At 38.0% G+C, this 17,190-nt stretch overlaps 1 protein-coding gene across 6 annotated transcripts in view; it reads left to right on the forward strand.

The window, feature by feature from the left end:
• MECOM (MDS1 and EVI1 complex locus) overlaps nucleotides 1–17,190 on the forward strand; it is a 568,172-nt gene that overhangs the window by 499,070 nt on the left and 51,912 nt on the right. For all 6 annotated transcript variants that reach the window (XM_082840339.1, XM_082840340.1, XM_082840342.1 and 3 more), the window contains exon 3: nucleotides 9,078–9,212. In XM_082840339.1, the coding sequence (XP_082696465.1) occupies nucleotides 9,078–9,212 (135 nt within the window). The remainder of the gene's footprint in view (nucleotides 1–9,077; nucleotides 9,213–17,190) is intronic.

The raw sequence follows: 17,190 nt of genomic DNA on the forward strand, positions 1-17,190 counted from the left end.
TTGTCTCAACAAAGTATTTCATCTTAGTTTCCAAAGAGCTGCTATCAATACTAAATATATTTAAAGTCGAAGCAAAAAAAAAAAGGATCACGTTTATTCTGGGCAAATATACTATAAAATACTCATCTGTTAAGAGAGTCATCTGCATTTTTTAAAAAAGATCAGATAGGCGATTATGTTTGCGTAGTTAATTAATAAAAATGGAAGTAGGTAATGATTCACTAGGGAAACTTTTCTATCACAGTATCTGTTAGGAGGAATCCCATGCTGGAGGGACAATAACGGGGTGCTAATTCCGAACGCACACAAGGCTGTCGTACAAAGACATCAAGATTTGTAGGAAATCAACCCTCCAGCAGTCCTGGCAAGCCAGACTGACCCCAGCAAATGAAAATAATCAAAAGTAATTAGAAGCGTGCTGGACTACTCCTCGGAGAGCCAGGCGGGAGAGTAAACATGCCTGAATCCTCGAGCCACTGCGAAGGCCCATGTCTGAGCTGTTAGGTGCCCTGACCTTGTCCACATAAAGATGTGATTTATGAAGTGCAGGGCACAGCAGCAGGGCTTCTGTCTTCTCCTGGAGAACCAAATTACTGAGGTGGAGATTAACATGCTTTCAGTCGGGCCCATTTCCAGACCAAGGGAAATTTTTTATTTACATTTTTTTTTTACCTTTAATTTCCTCTTTTCTTTCTTTCTTTCTTTTTTTTTTTTAACAGTTCCCCCACCCCCATAGAGTTAAAAAAAAAAAAAAAAGACAAAGTCCATCAAAAGAGACCAGAAATATCTCTCCTGAGCAGTGGTAATAATGTACGTTGGTGACCGGACACCCAGAGCACTTTTTATTTGTAAACTCTTATTGTGCGCGACCGTTTTTTTTGCTAGGTCTACCTACCCAACATGACAGGATTCATCTTTAAGTTTAGGGAGCCAAGCTTGTGGAATACTCCCCTGACTAAAACATATAAATTAAAATTAAACAAAATATTACCTTTGATTCCGTGGCTTCCCAATCTAGTTTATCTTGCCTAAATGTGATTCATTACAAGCCTTACCTATTAAGTAAAAAGATTTGACAGAAGGAATTGTAGGTGGTCAAGAATTTGGAGGGAAGGAAAGAGGAGAGACAAATTGGAGTTTCTGTATTGGGAGAAATATTTATATGCAAATCAGTGGGAAATCTCTTGAGTCCTAAAGATGTACTTATATTTTTTTCTTAGCTTTGTATCAGTTAAGTTAGGTAAGATTTTACAAAATCCGATTCTGATGTGGAAAAGGAAGCATTGATTTTCTTTTTAAACACACATCAATATCCATACATGAAGCTAATTTAATTAGCAAGCAGTTATTCAGCCAAATGTCAATTTCTCAGATTATTTCATGCTTCTTGACGTGAGCTGTAGGCAACAGGATTTAACAGGATCTCTGTGAATGAAACTGAACTTGAGCAATGTAAAAATGCACTTGTATGTTCTTGAAAAGCTACAAAAAACAAAACAAACAAACAAATTTAAAAAACCCAAAAACCCCCCCAAAACAAAACAGTGTTAAAACAAAAATGTCAGGCTTGGAGCTCAGTGTATATTTAGCGTCCTCAAGAAACCCAAATCTACAGAATTAAGGGAACTCTACTTAGGCTGAGGTTATAAAGTGCCTTCCTCTATAAACTAAAAACATAATGTCAGGGTGAATGGGAACATACTTTATTAACTTTATGGTATTGAAAACTGCCAGCAAGTTGTCTTGTTTTTAAATATTGTCCTCTGTAGAGTGTTACAGGGTTGTTTGTCCACAGGAAGCCTATTAAAAGTGGACAGTGCAGTCATTTCATCTGGCTTTGGCTGGACTGCTTTTCTTTCCTTTAATGATGTGCTGGAATGTACCATGCCCATAGGGTCTCCATTAGCAGAACTTTTACTTCTGGGACAACCATGAAGTTTAAGGCTTAAAAGAGGCATCAGCTTACAGTCTTGTGGGAATCACTTGAATACTGGAGTACTAACTTCTTACTGCTTTAACTAATATATTGACTTATTTTAAATAAACAGTTACACAATGAAGGCAGAGCCAGTGGCCTTATTGGAAATCTTTGAGCCCTTTAAAGATTCTGCAATCCACGCAGATGGGGGAGGAAGGAAGGGGCCTGAGGAGGGTTTATGCCCTTTTCAGACCAGGAAGAAAACACATTAACCTCTCCCACCCCAGCCCTGCCATCAGCCAAAGGGGGATCTTTACAGCTCCCAGAAAATCTATCAAGTCACACTCAAACCTCATATTTTCCAATGCCTTTTTCCTGGTAAACAACAATTAACAGAACAGGGCAGAAAAAACAATCATTCCTTCTGGAAAAATGTTTTTAAAGTATGATTCTTTTTAAAAAACATTGCCACCAAATCACTCTGTGTTCTGCTTTTAAACTGTACATTTGTTGTTGTACGTTCTCCTATTCCGTTCCCTTAATACTTAGATCATCTGTGCTGATACATGTTTGCAAATTAAAGCTGGTTTGAGATTATAGTAAAACCATTATTTTTAATAGCCCATTTCAAGGGCAGCGCTAAACACTGCAGAACACGCATGTTACTGATTACTGCTGAGCAGACAGCAGCTTTTGCAGACTAATTTGTAACTGGGAACTACTGTAAACAGATTTCACCAGAAATCCCAAGGAATAAAGGGAATTGGTGGTGGTATTTGTCTCCTTGTATTTGTTTATTGTTTTAGAAACCTCCTGATGTTGAGCCAGTTAACCGGGGAGCAAAGCAAGCCCCCCACTGCAAAAACCTTTTCCTCCAGCCCTCCGGCTCCTCTTTCGTGTCACTTTTGATCAGGGGAGGCAGGTTAGGGTCTTGTCCTAAAGGGTTATTATTGAAATAGCCAGAGGCTCCTTTCATGAGAATCAAGGCCCTTCTAGCTACTCTGGGATTACAGGACCCCATTTTTAAACTTCAAGTTGCGTCGTCAGGAAAAAGCGAGGTCCGTGAAGTTATCACAGTAGAGTCAAAGAGGGGAGGGGGCGGGGGTGGGGGAACGAGAGGGAGAGGAGAGAGAGAGAGAAGAAATACTGAGATCTGATGTTTGCCGAGGTCCTTTAGTCTTTCTCACAAGTTATTCAGTGGAGAACCAGACTGAGGATGATGACATTAATAAAATAATAATGATAAGGCTAAATAATCCCCTATCTCTCTAGATCAATCTTCCAAGGACTTAGAAAGAAAGTGTTAACTCTTTTGGCTCTATCTGAGGAAGAGAATTTCATGCGTAGCAATAGCCTTAGCTCAGGTCCGTGTCTGCGGGTCTGGACTGCAGGGTGCACCCATCCGGTCTTGAGGCTCCGGAAGGCGCAGGATGGCGCGGGAGGCGGAGGGCAGAGCTCGGCTGCCGGCACCCGGCGGGCGGCAGCGGGTTCACCTGGGTGGCTGGAGCCGCCAGCGCCGCTACTTAATTCGGGGCGCAACGCCATCTACCGGCCTCCTGACGCACCTGCAAGTGCCCAGACCTTGAAAGTCGCCCCGCCTCCCCCACCCGAACCCAATATAAGGGAAAAAACTCCGAGGCCCTTTCCACGATTCCTAATTTAGCCAGGACCTGCCACTGATTCCATACGAACTTTTGTTTATCCACCGACGTTTCCTCCTTTTCAGAGCAGCTTTGTAAAGGGCAAGGAGGTGGGGGCCAGAGACTAGGGCGGGGAATTGGGGCGTTGAGCTCTCAGACCCCCTGATCAGGCCGCACTGTCTGGAGCAATCGGTTCCCCAGATTACTTGTATTTAACACACAATGCATCATAAAACAAATCCCTCATCCTGACAGGAAGAAAATAGAACAGCTCATAGCTCGAGCCGGTCTAATTTATGGCTAAATTAAAAAAAAAAAAAGGGTCGGGGGAGCTCCTACAATGGGCAAGTTGAGGAAGGGCAGGAAATCAATGGCAGCAGCAAACCCGGAGCTGTTAAAGGTTCTCAAGCGCCGAACTCTATGGGAATATCTGACCGGGTTTTAGGTTATTTACAAAGGATTTTTCCTGTCCTACCTACCATTGCTGTGCGATTTTCCCGCAAACAATGGCCATTATCTGAAATAACAGTTCAATGTCACAGATAACAGGCCACCAAAACGAATTAGTCACCACCTCTTGTCATTTTCTTCCCCCCCATCCCTCCCTTTTGTTACTATTTTTGTTTTTAAATCAGCATTTTGGGGAAATACAGATCTACTAGATTTACACGTCTATTTGCACTTGGAGAAAACAAAAAGGGACTTGTACCGTCTCCGTTTGCAGATGAAGTTTAACATAGACGCGCTTTCCATCCCGTCTCTCTTCACCCCTCCCCCTCAAGTGTCCCTTGATTCGCTTACTTTGCTTAACTTTCCATTGTTGAGCTGAGAAGTTGGATTTTGTCCATTTGTTTTTATGAATGGAGTTTTGTGATAAAAAGCGTTTATTTCCATTTAACCGATGGATTTTACTAAAATTTCCAAGCTTGGCTGGAGTAAATCCGTAGACACTTTTATTTTGCCACGCATTCCCTATATTCTTTATTCCAATGTTGTTTCTGGAATGTGTTGATAAAAGCTGACCATATATATTAGAAAATTATTAATCACCATATAGTACTGATTCCCCCAAAACAACACTTAATGATGTTAAAAGTTAAAAAATAATCTGAGTTATCAATTCCACTTTGGGGCATACATGATGTTTTAGTTAATGTATCAGAGAATATAGCAAAAACTCACCAGACAATCGTCTTACCTCTCTAAGCCCCTAATACGCTATTTGGGCAGGTTATATGCAAATAATGTTTCAGATTTTTAAATTCCTTCTTCTAAGAAAAATATGATTTAAAAAGTAGCATGCTCTTCTGCTGACCTAACTATGATAATGGAGGGAAAAATCAAAGTACGAATTTCAATAATAATAATAAATACTTAACAGACAACTGGAAATGTCCTTTTCAACTTTTTAGGCTACTGTTTTCGGAGCATTTCTAAAGTAATTATGGTTAGCGTGAGCCAGCGTCTCTACACCCTAAACCTCCTCCTCGCCCCCTCCAGCGCCTCACCCCCAGCCTCGTGCACACACCCTCACACCCCGAAAACCCTTCTCCACCCCATTACTCCCATCCCCCAACACACACACACACACACACACACACACACACACACACACACACACACACACACTTGTGCTTTCAGGACACCGAAACAGAGGATATTTCCCTGGGGAAAGAAATCCTGCCTGGCGAGATCTCCCCATTGGTTGTTTACCCAGAGAAATCTACATGTTTAAGGGGGATGGTGCATCCGTAATCAGTCTGTCCCTATAGGACTGAGTCTTGGCGACCTTTTTGTGACCTCTCTCGCCAGAGGAGGCTGCTGTCACTTTAAAAATTTACTGAAAGAGGAGCCTGTCTGGCTTCCGATCACTCTGGGCGGCGGGAGATAGCTCCCTTTCTCCCTCGCCCCGGGTTCTTTCTGGATGGCCGAGCAGATCCTCTTTAAAGAGACAGTTCATGAAATAGAAACCCAGCGGCTGAGCTACGAGTTGCGAAAGGGGACGATCCCGTGAGGGTCTAGGACCGGGGAAGGCGCAGCGGAGGATCAGAAAGGGGGCTAGAGCTCCCCTCGCCTCCCCAGGCCCCCCACCTTTTCAAACTCTCCTCCTCCTGCTTGTATCTCCCCCCCCCCCCCGCACCACCACCACCACCTTGGAACTGGGAGAGAGAAGTGGAAGAAGTTTTAGTGGGTTTCAGATAACTTTCATTACACATCGGGCTGATAAGAGCAAGAGAAAGTGAGAAAAGAGGGAGGTGATGTGAACCAGAAGGAATAGCTCGGAACTCATTTAGGAAGGGGGAAAAAAGCCAAAACACACCAAACTCGGGTCACCCAGACGAGAGGAGACTTCATTTCTGGTCTTAAAAATACACTGTTGGCGGACAATAAATCTGAAACGCGTGGTCCTGGCGAGCAGATCCTAGAGACGGACAAAGTTATCAGAGACCATTCGGAAATCGAGACGCGAGGCTTTTTTTTTTTAAAAACATCTCGAAATGTGGCTCGGGATCGTATGAAAGGATTTTCGTGCAGGAAACCTGGGGGCGGCTGATTATTTTATTTTGTTTGTTTTAATTTCTTCTGTGATTGCCTTTTATTGCTGAGTTGAGGCCATAGAAATCTTAAGGTAAGAGAACTCACTTTAAAAAAAGAAGTCCTGGCGATGTGCAGTTTGTTACTTGGGACAGTTTCCTGCCTTGGCACCCTTTCTCCGGGGCGCCCCCCGCCCCCCAGCCTTCTTTTCCTACTTGCCCGCAGTCTCGCGGAGCCCTGTGCTTATCTACGTTGCCGGGACTGGCGATTTCCTTGTTCCTCCTGTGCAACGGTGTGGTCTGGACGCGTCTCCGGGGTGGGTCGTTCGGCCTTCGGTGGGTCTCTCTCCCGGCTGTCGGCCTCCTTTCCTCGCGCTCTTCTCCTCCTTCCCCTCCCTCCGTGTGTCTGTCCGTCGGTATCAGGGACTGAGAAGGTGGGGTTGCCAAAATCTGAATTCCTGGCACCGGCCACGCGACTTTGGAGCCGCTTTCGGCCGAGTTCCACCTTGCCAAGTAACAGCTTTGCTGTCCAACATCGTGTGCTGCTTCGCGAGAAAGTCACATTCGGACCCTTTGGCTAGATTGTGGGGATTTTTTTTTTTTTTTCCTTTCGCTGTTGGATTTTTGAAAGGGCCTTTCTCTAAAGTCCACCTAAAGGGAATTTTTTTTTTTTTAACTATCTTTGGAACTTGACAGCTTTTAAAAACACAGGAGTGTGTTCGATGAAATGACAGAAGATGTGTTGTTACTTTATTTTATTCGAGATTTCCGAGACGATTAAGACATTTGGGAGACAAATGCAGTTGTGTTAGCAAATCAGAAGCGAATAATTCACCCAGGGGGGAAAGGTTTCTGGAGAAAGTTAAGCTTTTGTCTTGGGGCAAGAATACGGAGAGTAAGAAAGTTAATACTTTGGTGAAATATTTGAATAATCATATTACATGTATGTAAAAAGACATTCTTTGGAAATGAACCTGTTTTTAAATTAATTTCACTGTTGACAGTGGCAATGGCAATAATGTTAACACGGAGTAAACTTACACCTAGAATTTTTATGTGCATATGCAGTACTTACCCTCGCAAAAAGGGAATGCTAGAAAGCTAAGGGGATAAATGATTTTTGACTTTGAAATTAATAAGTTTCCCACGTCTTTCTGCAAATATGAAATGGAATTGGTGTTGCATTTCACTGCCTTCACCCTGTTTCCTTCATTAAATATTTCTCTAGTGTGTTAGTAGAACTACCTTTTTTTGGGGGGGAGGGGGGCTAGTCAAGAAAACAAACAGCAAATATCAACCAGAAATCAAACAAACTAAAAAATAAAACAACAATCCCAACCTTTTACTGTTTTAAAGTGTGTATTACAGATGTTATTTATGTTTCCAGACATGTGAGGAGGGGGGTAATCTCAAGTTGCCATTTAAGCTGCTCAGCATTGAAAGTTGAAGAAAACAACTTAAAGTTTGTAATTTTATAAATGAGAAATTGTTAAAATCTGTTCTTCTCACTAGAGAGGGTATTTAACATAGACTTTTTGTTGGTGGTGGTGCGAAGAGGCCTCCTTGAAAAAGACTTGATTGTGTGTGTGTGTGTGTGTGTGTGTGGTGTGTGTCAATTATTATTCCTATCTTATGTTTCAATTTTTCTTTGTAAAATTGTGGGACTACTTATTGCCCTTTAATTGCCTCATGGCCAAAGGCTTATGCATAATGCCTCTTGACTAGAGCCCTCAGAGTCCTGGGCTTCTTCTTGAAGTTTGTGGTGAGTTAATGACTTGAATCTGCAACTGGGTGATTACCTGAATTCTGTGCAAAATTGCTTTTGGTCTATGCACCCGAGTGTTTAGTTTTAACTTTTATAGGTATAGATACAGCAGAGTTCTGAGGGGGGGGGCGGGAAGGGGGTTATTTAATTCATCAATTAATGTTCTAGACTATATTGTTTAGTCTTTGATAGGAAACTTCCTCAAGTTTGCGCTGATTGACATTAACATTACCAGACTTTCTAGTTATTTACCATCAGGTCAACAACTATGCGGCTTTTAATATTGATGTATAAAACATTATTGCTACTATTGAATCCGAATAGCCTCCTTTCGGTAGACAAGACCTTAAAAATGGACACTTCCCATCTTAATTTTTGTTTAATAGGTATCCTGAGTAGTGATTAATATTTAGCACAGGCCAAACATAAAATCTCATGAAAAATAACAACACTAACATACACAACCGTATATAATGATGGCAATTTATGTCAATATTCTTACATATTTTTTACTTGTTCACAAGCCAGTTTTGGTATTTTACTTATGAAACATAAAATTGAAATGTGCATTGGCATGTGTTACCTAAAACTTTAGGTTGACATATTTTGCACAAGTGTTCACCAATTATTTATTTTCATTTGTTTTTCTTTAGTTTGGTGGGAAGCATCAGTGAGACAAATCTTATTATCTTCTTCAATTACGGGTGTGATTTGTTTCACGGTAGTGCAGTGCAAACCGAAAAGGAATTTGACAATATTTGGATTAAAGTTTTTAAACTACACTAATTTAAAGTGCAAAAAATGTGAAAGTATACACTTACAAGGGAAGATTATCTGAACCTAAAATATTGACTTGTATAGTTTAGAAATATTATGTTAATATATGCTGTTCAATATTATTTTTCATAAAAATCACATTGGATAAAATTAAGGCAATAGCACTCATTCATTCATAACAAGGAATCGAGCATTTTTAAAACCAACTAATCATTTTTTGTAATAATTTACAATTGCTTTGTTCCTTTAAAGGCAGTACATTGCCACTTCTAAGATAACTTATTATTATTCCTTCTTTATTAATATGCATGCTGTCTGACTTTTTTTCTCTTAAGGATTCAAAGGAGGAAACATACATTTGAATAAAATATTTTCAAGCAATTAACCATTCTAATGAATGAACTGATAATGGAAATTGATTGTTCTCGTCTTCTTCCTTCTAGATCTTAGATGAGTTTTGCAATGTGAAGTTCTGCATAGATGCTAGTCAACCAGATGTAGGAAGCTGGCTCAAGTACATCAGGTTCGCTGGCTGTTATGATCAGCACAACCTCGTTGCATGCCAGATAAATGATCAGGTATGTTGTAAAGATTTTCTTGTCTTTCTTGGAGAGCACTAAAGTATCAGTGAAGCCTGAAGAATAAAAATAACAGTGAGCTTCAGTAGACCCTTGTGGCCTGTTTGTCGATATGGTGAAAGGTAATGCCCAAATATAAGATGCAGAATAAAGTCATTTTCAGTACTTCTTTTTTGGGTAGTTTTTTCATTTTGTGCTAGTAAACTTCATAAATGCTCTAGTTTTCTGGGAATGACTGAATGATTTAAAAACTGAATACTACTTATTAGTAGCTGTTCTTTACCTTTTTTTTCCTTTGCTATCATAATAAGGAGACATTCATAGAAAGTACTGAACTAATCAAGAACATTGAATTTCTGCAGAAATTGGAAGTGATACACTTGAAATATTATATAGATTTTATTTTAAATAATAGGTAGTGGTATATGTATGATCTACGTGTGAACTTGTCTGATTATGCATTTGATTTGCCTAATTATAAACAAGAAACCCTTTTAGATTAATCAAATAACATTTTTTTTGTTGTTGTTTATGTGAAATGTTTAAAAGTATCACTGCTGGAAATTGCTTTATGGAGGCTCATGCAGTGAGGTTAACTTTAATAACAATAACTATGAAACAAGATCATGAAAATATCAAGAAATATATTTTGCACCCAATAAAGTGAGGTTATGAATCTTGTAACTTAGTATGACAATACTTAAAACAACAAGAACTTCAACCTGCTAATTTTTGTTTTATAAACATCGTTGAGTTAGAATATAGTTATATTATCATCATTTATTTCTTTTAAACCGATGGTTGTGTAAATCAGATATGTTTCAAAGACCATATTAAAATGGTTGCTTGGCAAATCTACTATGAAAATCACCACCAAGAAAAAGAAAAGTTTAAATTAGATGTTTCCATTTGAAAGTTGGTAAGTAATGCTAGCGTCATATGGTCTAAGACTCTGTTTCAATCATTGTTATGAGATTATTCTTTGGCATTTTACCCAGCTACTAGATAATTTTTACTGACTAAACTGTATAAGAGGTAGTAAATTATAAAATTAGGTTTAAATGGGAATCATTTTAAAATCTTCAACATATATTAAAAATAATAAACCAATCAACTGTTTTTTCCCTTTGTTGTAAGAAAACAAGAGACATTATTGACAAAGGAAACATTATTAAATTAGCTATTGATCGTAAGCAGAAAATATCCCAAGTCTGTCATATGAGTTACTGTCACCATCAACAACAAACATTTCTGAGCACTGACTATATGTAGGTGTGGGAATTACATAGGTGTTGTAAATGAGGGAATTGTGCGTGTGACGCTTCCTAAAAAAGGAACTGGAAGACCTCAAAAGGCAGCTGTAAGATGAAATAATGTAATTATATCATAACAATTATTTGCTATCCATATTTACTGACAACAGGAGCTATTTCCTTAGACAGATAAAACTGTTGTAGGATCAGTGAAAAGATGGTTGAAGAATGAGACTTGTGGCCAATACATTTTTTCATTTAATAGTTATGGGTCTCATATTTTTTAATAACTATACTCTTGTCCTTGGGAATTGTGATCTCATTAAAAAAGGAAACTATTTTGATGTTCTTAAGTATGAATTAGATTGCTTATTAGAGTAGGCATTTATCATTTTCACATGGTTACTTTTGAGGTACACTTTGTAAAATGCATTGCTTTCGAAAGAAAATATGATGGTTTTGTATCTTAATGAAGAGCATGTTTACATACTTTAACTGAAGAATCAGGGAAAATAGTTAATCAGGAAAACCATAAAAGGCCAATATTAGACATACACTAAGTTCTCATTTTAAACTTATGTATTATGCTGGCAGAACTCAAAGATGGTAAGAGAGTACATATCAAATAACATAGTTGTGAAATTGACATTATATGGTCAAGTAAGTTCACCCATAAACGATGAGAGGAAAGTCAGAGGTAAAAGTCAGATTTGTGTGATAGACAGATATGCATACAATCACACTCAACCCAGTTGACAAGACAAACGAGAGCAGACATCAAAATCGTGTATGCATATATTGTAAACACACTCATCTATAAGCATGTATGCATCTTTTCTAAAAGCCAATTAAGACTAGCAATTCCAGGCAGCTTTGAAATGTGAATGTTGGACTAGGTACAATGATAAAAGAGCTGACTAAAGAGATTCTCTAAGTCTATTTTTTCACTCTGTTTTCTGTGAGGAATATAGGAGCTGCCAAATGGTGAATAAGCACAACTCATCTCATAATGAACGCTCCCACTGTGTGACATATTATTTAATATCCAGATATAAAGAGACATCCTGGATCAGGATTAATTATTAAACATTAACAACATCAACTCACCTGCACACACAAAAGCAAATTAAGCACGCGACAAAAAACTGTAAAAAGTGTTCCTCTTTGCTCTGATTCTTAGATAGAGCTCAAGTTTATAAAATGAATTTTAAAGAAGTCCTGGGCTTTAAAAATGAAGAATTTCAGGGGAATCTTTCAACTGCAAGCTAGTCATTGTAATAATTAGGGCATCCAACAAAGAAGGGAAAAGATGACCTAAAACAAAAAGGAGGGTATAAATCATAGTTTACTTTTGCAAAGATACGTATTTTTTAAAATTCTAATATTAAAGATCAAGTTTAGTCAATTTGGATCAGTTTTATAATGATGTGAAGGAGTTCTACAAAAGAGAATTAATGTGTCTGCTAAACGTGATAATACAGTTTGATCATAGTGGGACAGTCAAAACACGTTGTCTTGGGTAAAACTTGTATTTGATTTGTTTGGGGTGATGAGGTACTTAGAAACAGCCTAGGTTTAGATTTTCAGGTAAAGCTGATAAAGCGTGCAATCTGTTTTGTATCATAAAGGCAAAGGCTATTCAATGAACATTTTCCTAATACCTCTCTACAAGCATTTTATCTGAGGGGATTTTTCAGAGTTTAAATCTTCCAATAGATTTCTGCAAGTTATTTTATTGCAGATTTCTTTTTTTCAGGCCAGAGTGAGCTTTGTGGCAGCTTTTTTCTTGACAGTGCTGCCTAGAAGACTCGAGTTTATTGTTTTTAGATGTCTTTTTCATTGCATGTTTTCAGAATTATTGCAGTGATGTTTTTGGAGATAGAAATTCTGAAAACACTGGCATACTTGCTAAACCATAATTTCTAAGCAGCTGCAGCTTCTGACTGATATCCTTATCCCCCCCGAAAATATTGTATTAACTACGGTAATTTATCTTTGTAAAAGAAGGCCGCGCCAAAGACACTAGTAAATTAAGTCACACTCCAGTCATAAAATAGTAGATCCACTAAAAACACCCAAGGCTCTTTATCCTTGAAGTCCTAATTATTTTTCCCCTTATTCCTTAAAGTTTTTGTACAGTGTTACATAGCTATACTGCTGCGGCACAGCCTTTAGCTGGACATTTTTACTGAGACAGACAATGCGTCAATATCCTTACATTTTAATGGCCTGAATTATGCCTGGTTGAGGATCCAGAACTGGCACTGGGAGGTAGATCAGAGCAGAAGGAAAAGCAGAGAATTGGATAATGAAAGTTCTTTCCAGAACAGGTCCTCAAGGGGACCGAATATGTAGAGGAAGCATGAAAATGGTTTATTAATTATTCAGAGATTTCATTACATCTGGAAGCACCCATGTGTTTAACGTCAAGTGGGCCAAACACCCAGATGATTTACTGAGTGTTTGTTTTTAAATCTGGATATTTTGATGTCCTTTTCTTTGTTGTCTTGTAGATATCTTACTTTTACACCCATTTTGATGGGTGGAGGGAGCATGTTGCATTAGATTTGCTCTCACCCTGCTCCCGCCTTTCCCTCCATCCTTTGATGAGTTTCCTCAGACCTCCACATTGCTATACCCTTCACCTAGATCAAAGGCAAGTGGACCCACAGACCCCTAGGTACCTCACATCAGGCCGGTTCTTATCTAGGATATGTTCACAAGTTTAGTGTACTTACGAAATAGCTCTCTGGACACAAGTTTTTCTCTAATACTTCTTCATGGTGAAACCATTTTCGTTGTAATCAGACAGGTCACTATGGCCCAATTCGTGTAAGTGAACTTTTTCGACTTACACAAGACCTACCTTTCCACTCATGATAATGAGAAAGATCTGGGCATGTGATTTGGGGTAACATTTTATAGGTGTGCATCACAGAAAGGAACGCAATTTCATTCAAGCTCTTGGCCTGCCCTAACATGGTCTACAAGTGGAATAAAGTTCTCAGAAACCCAAGACATTATTAATCTTGTCATTTACACAAGGTGATAAGTCCTTTCATTTTTAAACAGGCCCTTGACAGCTGGTATTTAGTAAGTAGACTAAGAGAAGTCTGCTGTTCCCTCTGAAGAAAACAAAATGTGTCGATCAGAGATTATCTAATGCCCGATGTATATTTTGAAGAAATAAGATCTAGAAGAAGGAGTGTCCTTCAGAGAATACAAGGTCACAATTCACTTAGGGGACTCTGCCAGCTCCCTTGTCGTTGAGGAACAGCAGCAAGATTCTACAGTGTTTTCAGTTGGATCAGGCATTGTTCTCGTTTGTGCTTTACCTTATAAAGTTTTAACTGCTTCCAGGACCATCATGGCTGAACTGGCACACCCACTTTCCCTCTCCCTGGGTCCACGTCAGCGGTGCTATCAAGCTGCTGTGACACTATAACAGTATTATTATTGCAGGCTTATTATGGACTCAGTTATCAAGTTATTTTCTTTGGCTTTTTACTGAAAAAAAAAATGTATGCCTACATCATTCAATTAATGCAATTTGTGCAAAAAAGCAAAATGTAGTATCTTAGCCTCTCTCTACTTTTTCAACATGTTTGCGTCAACTGTCAGGTAATTTGTTAATTTGCTCTTCCTTTACAAGGATTTCTGTCCACATTTTCTATGACCTCTTTTGATGTTAAAATTATCATTGGCTTTGGCCATTTTCTTTGCTTTGCTTTTAAGTCAAGTTCCACTTTTATACCAAAGTTATGCTCTGCTGTTTTAAGATGAATGCCAGCTGGCAATACCCAGAGACTGGCTTTGTGAACGGTGCCTAAGCTGACTTTGGGGGGATGCTGTCTGGCTGATAAGTTACTTCCTTCACCCGAAGATGAAACTGTCTCAGACATAGTCTGTCATTTGATATTTACATGATAAAACAAATAGCATCCCCTCCCCACAGAAAAGTTTCCCTCATGTAATTATGCCCAGCACACAACCCTGCCATCGCACTACACAGACTAGGAATTTTTACCAAGACCCACAAACCACGTAAATTGAAAAAAGATGATCTGCACATTCTAAGTAATTAATATTTGCATGTACACAACACTTTTCATTCAGGAAGATCTAAAAGCATCACAACCATACCAGACTCCAGCTATTTCTGGAATGGTACCAAAAAGATAGTTGTCAGAATTCATTACAAGCCAGTCGTCAAGGAGGAAAATATGTTGGTCAAGAACACAAGAAACACCTCCAGTCTAGTAAAAAACCCAAAGAGGATCTTTAGCTTCCTGACTTTCCAAGCATTCTGAAACTGTTCAGAATGATCAATTTTCTTAGAGTCAGACAAAATGGCCACATTAAAGACAGGTGTCTAATGAATATTTCTTGTGGGGTCTGTAGAGAGATCCTTAGAGGTTAATTAACAGGACAACTTGCAAGGCTTCCAGGCTGGGTACCCTGTAGGCTCCAGGTATAATAATGTGTATCTTTATCACTTGCCCTGTTCTTGCAAACTAGAGTCAACAGTCAATCCTTTCTGTTTTGTTTCATCCAATAAATGACACTTGGCTTTCTCTTCATGTTCTTAATGAAGAGATAAAAATGTGTGGGGCAGAACTTCTCCTTCATTAGTAGTTTTGTTCTGAAAATAGCCAGTGGATACATATAATTTTGTTTTGGAAGCAGATACAGCAAGACAGTACCTGACATTTCTCAGTTAATATTTTATAGTCTTTAGACTGTTACCTTAAAGACAAATTCGGGATACTATGTCTTTGGAGGAACTAAGGAAACTAAGGATGGTTTGCTTTAGCGAAGCTTGGCCACGATAATGCTTACACTCTGTTGGACAAATATCTTTACATTCTGTCATCATTCTCTGCCTGCTGAAGACACTTTTAGTTATCTCTTACTAATCAGGATTAGAATGTGTAATAGGGTCCTTCTTTCAGAGGTTAAAAACTTGTCACTCTTGCCCTCCTGAGTAGGGGTTTCCCATGTTGCTATGGAAAGATCAGGGGTCCAGAGCAAGTTTCCTAAAGCCAGCACATATGCACACGTTGTCTCTGTGGACTTGATGTTACCTCTGCAGCACCAAGACTGACAGATGTGTTCATATCAAATATTGACTTTGTTCAGACATGCAAATGGTCACTTATCTCCCCTTCTATCCACACTCTAAACATTAAAGTTCCATTCAGCTTTTCCTAGCCTTCGGACTGGTAAATTGAATGAAGCTATAGAAAATAAAGCATTCAGGCTGAATGTTGGGAGGTGGGAAGGAAGAAATCAACTGTCTACTTCAAAGTGAAAAGACGGCAATAGTCTGAAAAAGTTGTCTCTCGGTACAGGTTTTGCAGGGAGTACATTTCTCTATTATTTCAATTATTACAACTTCCTGAATAGGTTGAAGGTCACTCATAATTCACACTTCTGCCATTTTCAGACATGCCAAATGCAGTCTATTAAGCATAAATAAAACTTCCAGTGCTTGACCAGGAAAAATAAATGGGAATTCATAACAATGAGTCCTTATTCATCTTTTTAAAAGTAAATGATGTTTTCTTTCTTTCTTGTTTTCCCTCTGTGCACTGAATTTTTCTTCTGTCTCAGTAATACAAGCATAATACTTTGAATCGATCCAAGCATAGCAAACTAGACAGCAAGTCTGGTCTGACAGATTCTAGATTTTTCTACTTTATAGGATAATAAACAAGAACCCACATTATTGCCATCTATATAAATACAAATGGTAGCATCATCAATTTGATGGAGGAATCGGTTGAACACAGGCTGTGACAGTACAAAACAGAATTAATCTGAAAGTCTTTTATAGCCTATTACCTTTGCTATCAGAATGCTTATAACTGTCCATACTCTCTTTAGTGGCTGTCCTCTTGGGCTTAAATGACAAAAGAAAATGAATATTTAATAAAGTGTGATTAATTTCAGTTCCAACTGTCTATAATAAATAGTTATCTATAACATATATTACATATAATATGCAATTTATAAAATATATAATTGTATATAACTTATATGATATATAATAGAATTAATCATATGCCATTAAATATTAATTTATATTAATATGTAAAATATGAGATTACTAATATCTTGTGCAGATTTTAAAATGTCCCTAAAATGTATACTTTGCCACATTTATAAATCACATATAAAATATATAATATATCCAAGCACATGTATACTTATATATAACGTTGTATGAAAATATACATTTTGGCAGTCTAAAATTTGCTAAATCAAATCCACATCACCACTGCCTTTTACCTTTAGCTTAGCCTTATGAATATTAACTGAACAGATATCCTTTTGACATTTGGAACCATTTCAAGGTTTGATTAAAATAAATTAAGAATAATAATTATTTTTTAGAGTGATTCCTATATACATGCATAATATATACTTATGCCTTAAATTGTGAATTTCACCAGTAGTAAAAGTGAACAATTTGAGGGATTTCTAGTTTTATCTTCAAATATCTGAGTGCTTTAGAATTTTTAAAAAAATATTAAGAAATTTCACTAGCGTGATATTTTGGCAAATTTTAAAATAAAAGAATATAGAAAGATCTATTAAACCATTTACTATAATATTTATTCTTATAAATTAAAGTATTCAGGGATTTAGATATAATATCCATACTTACAAGGACAGAGATAAAGCTTTCTGGAAAAATTAAAAAGAGTCCAGCAAGATATTGG

Source organism: Leucopleurus acutus (genome assembly GCF_964270905.1).
Source record: "Leucopleurus acutus genome assembly, chromosome: 5".
In the NCBI taxonomy this organism is placed as follows: domain Eukaryota; kingdom Metazoa; phylum Chordata; class Mammalia; order Artiodactyla; family Delphinidae; genus Leucopleurus; species Leucopleurus acutus.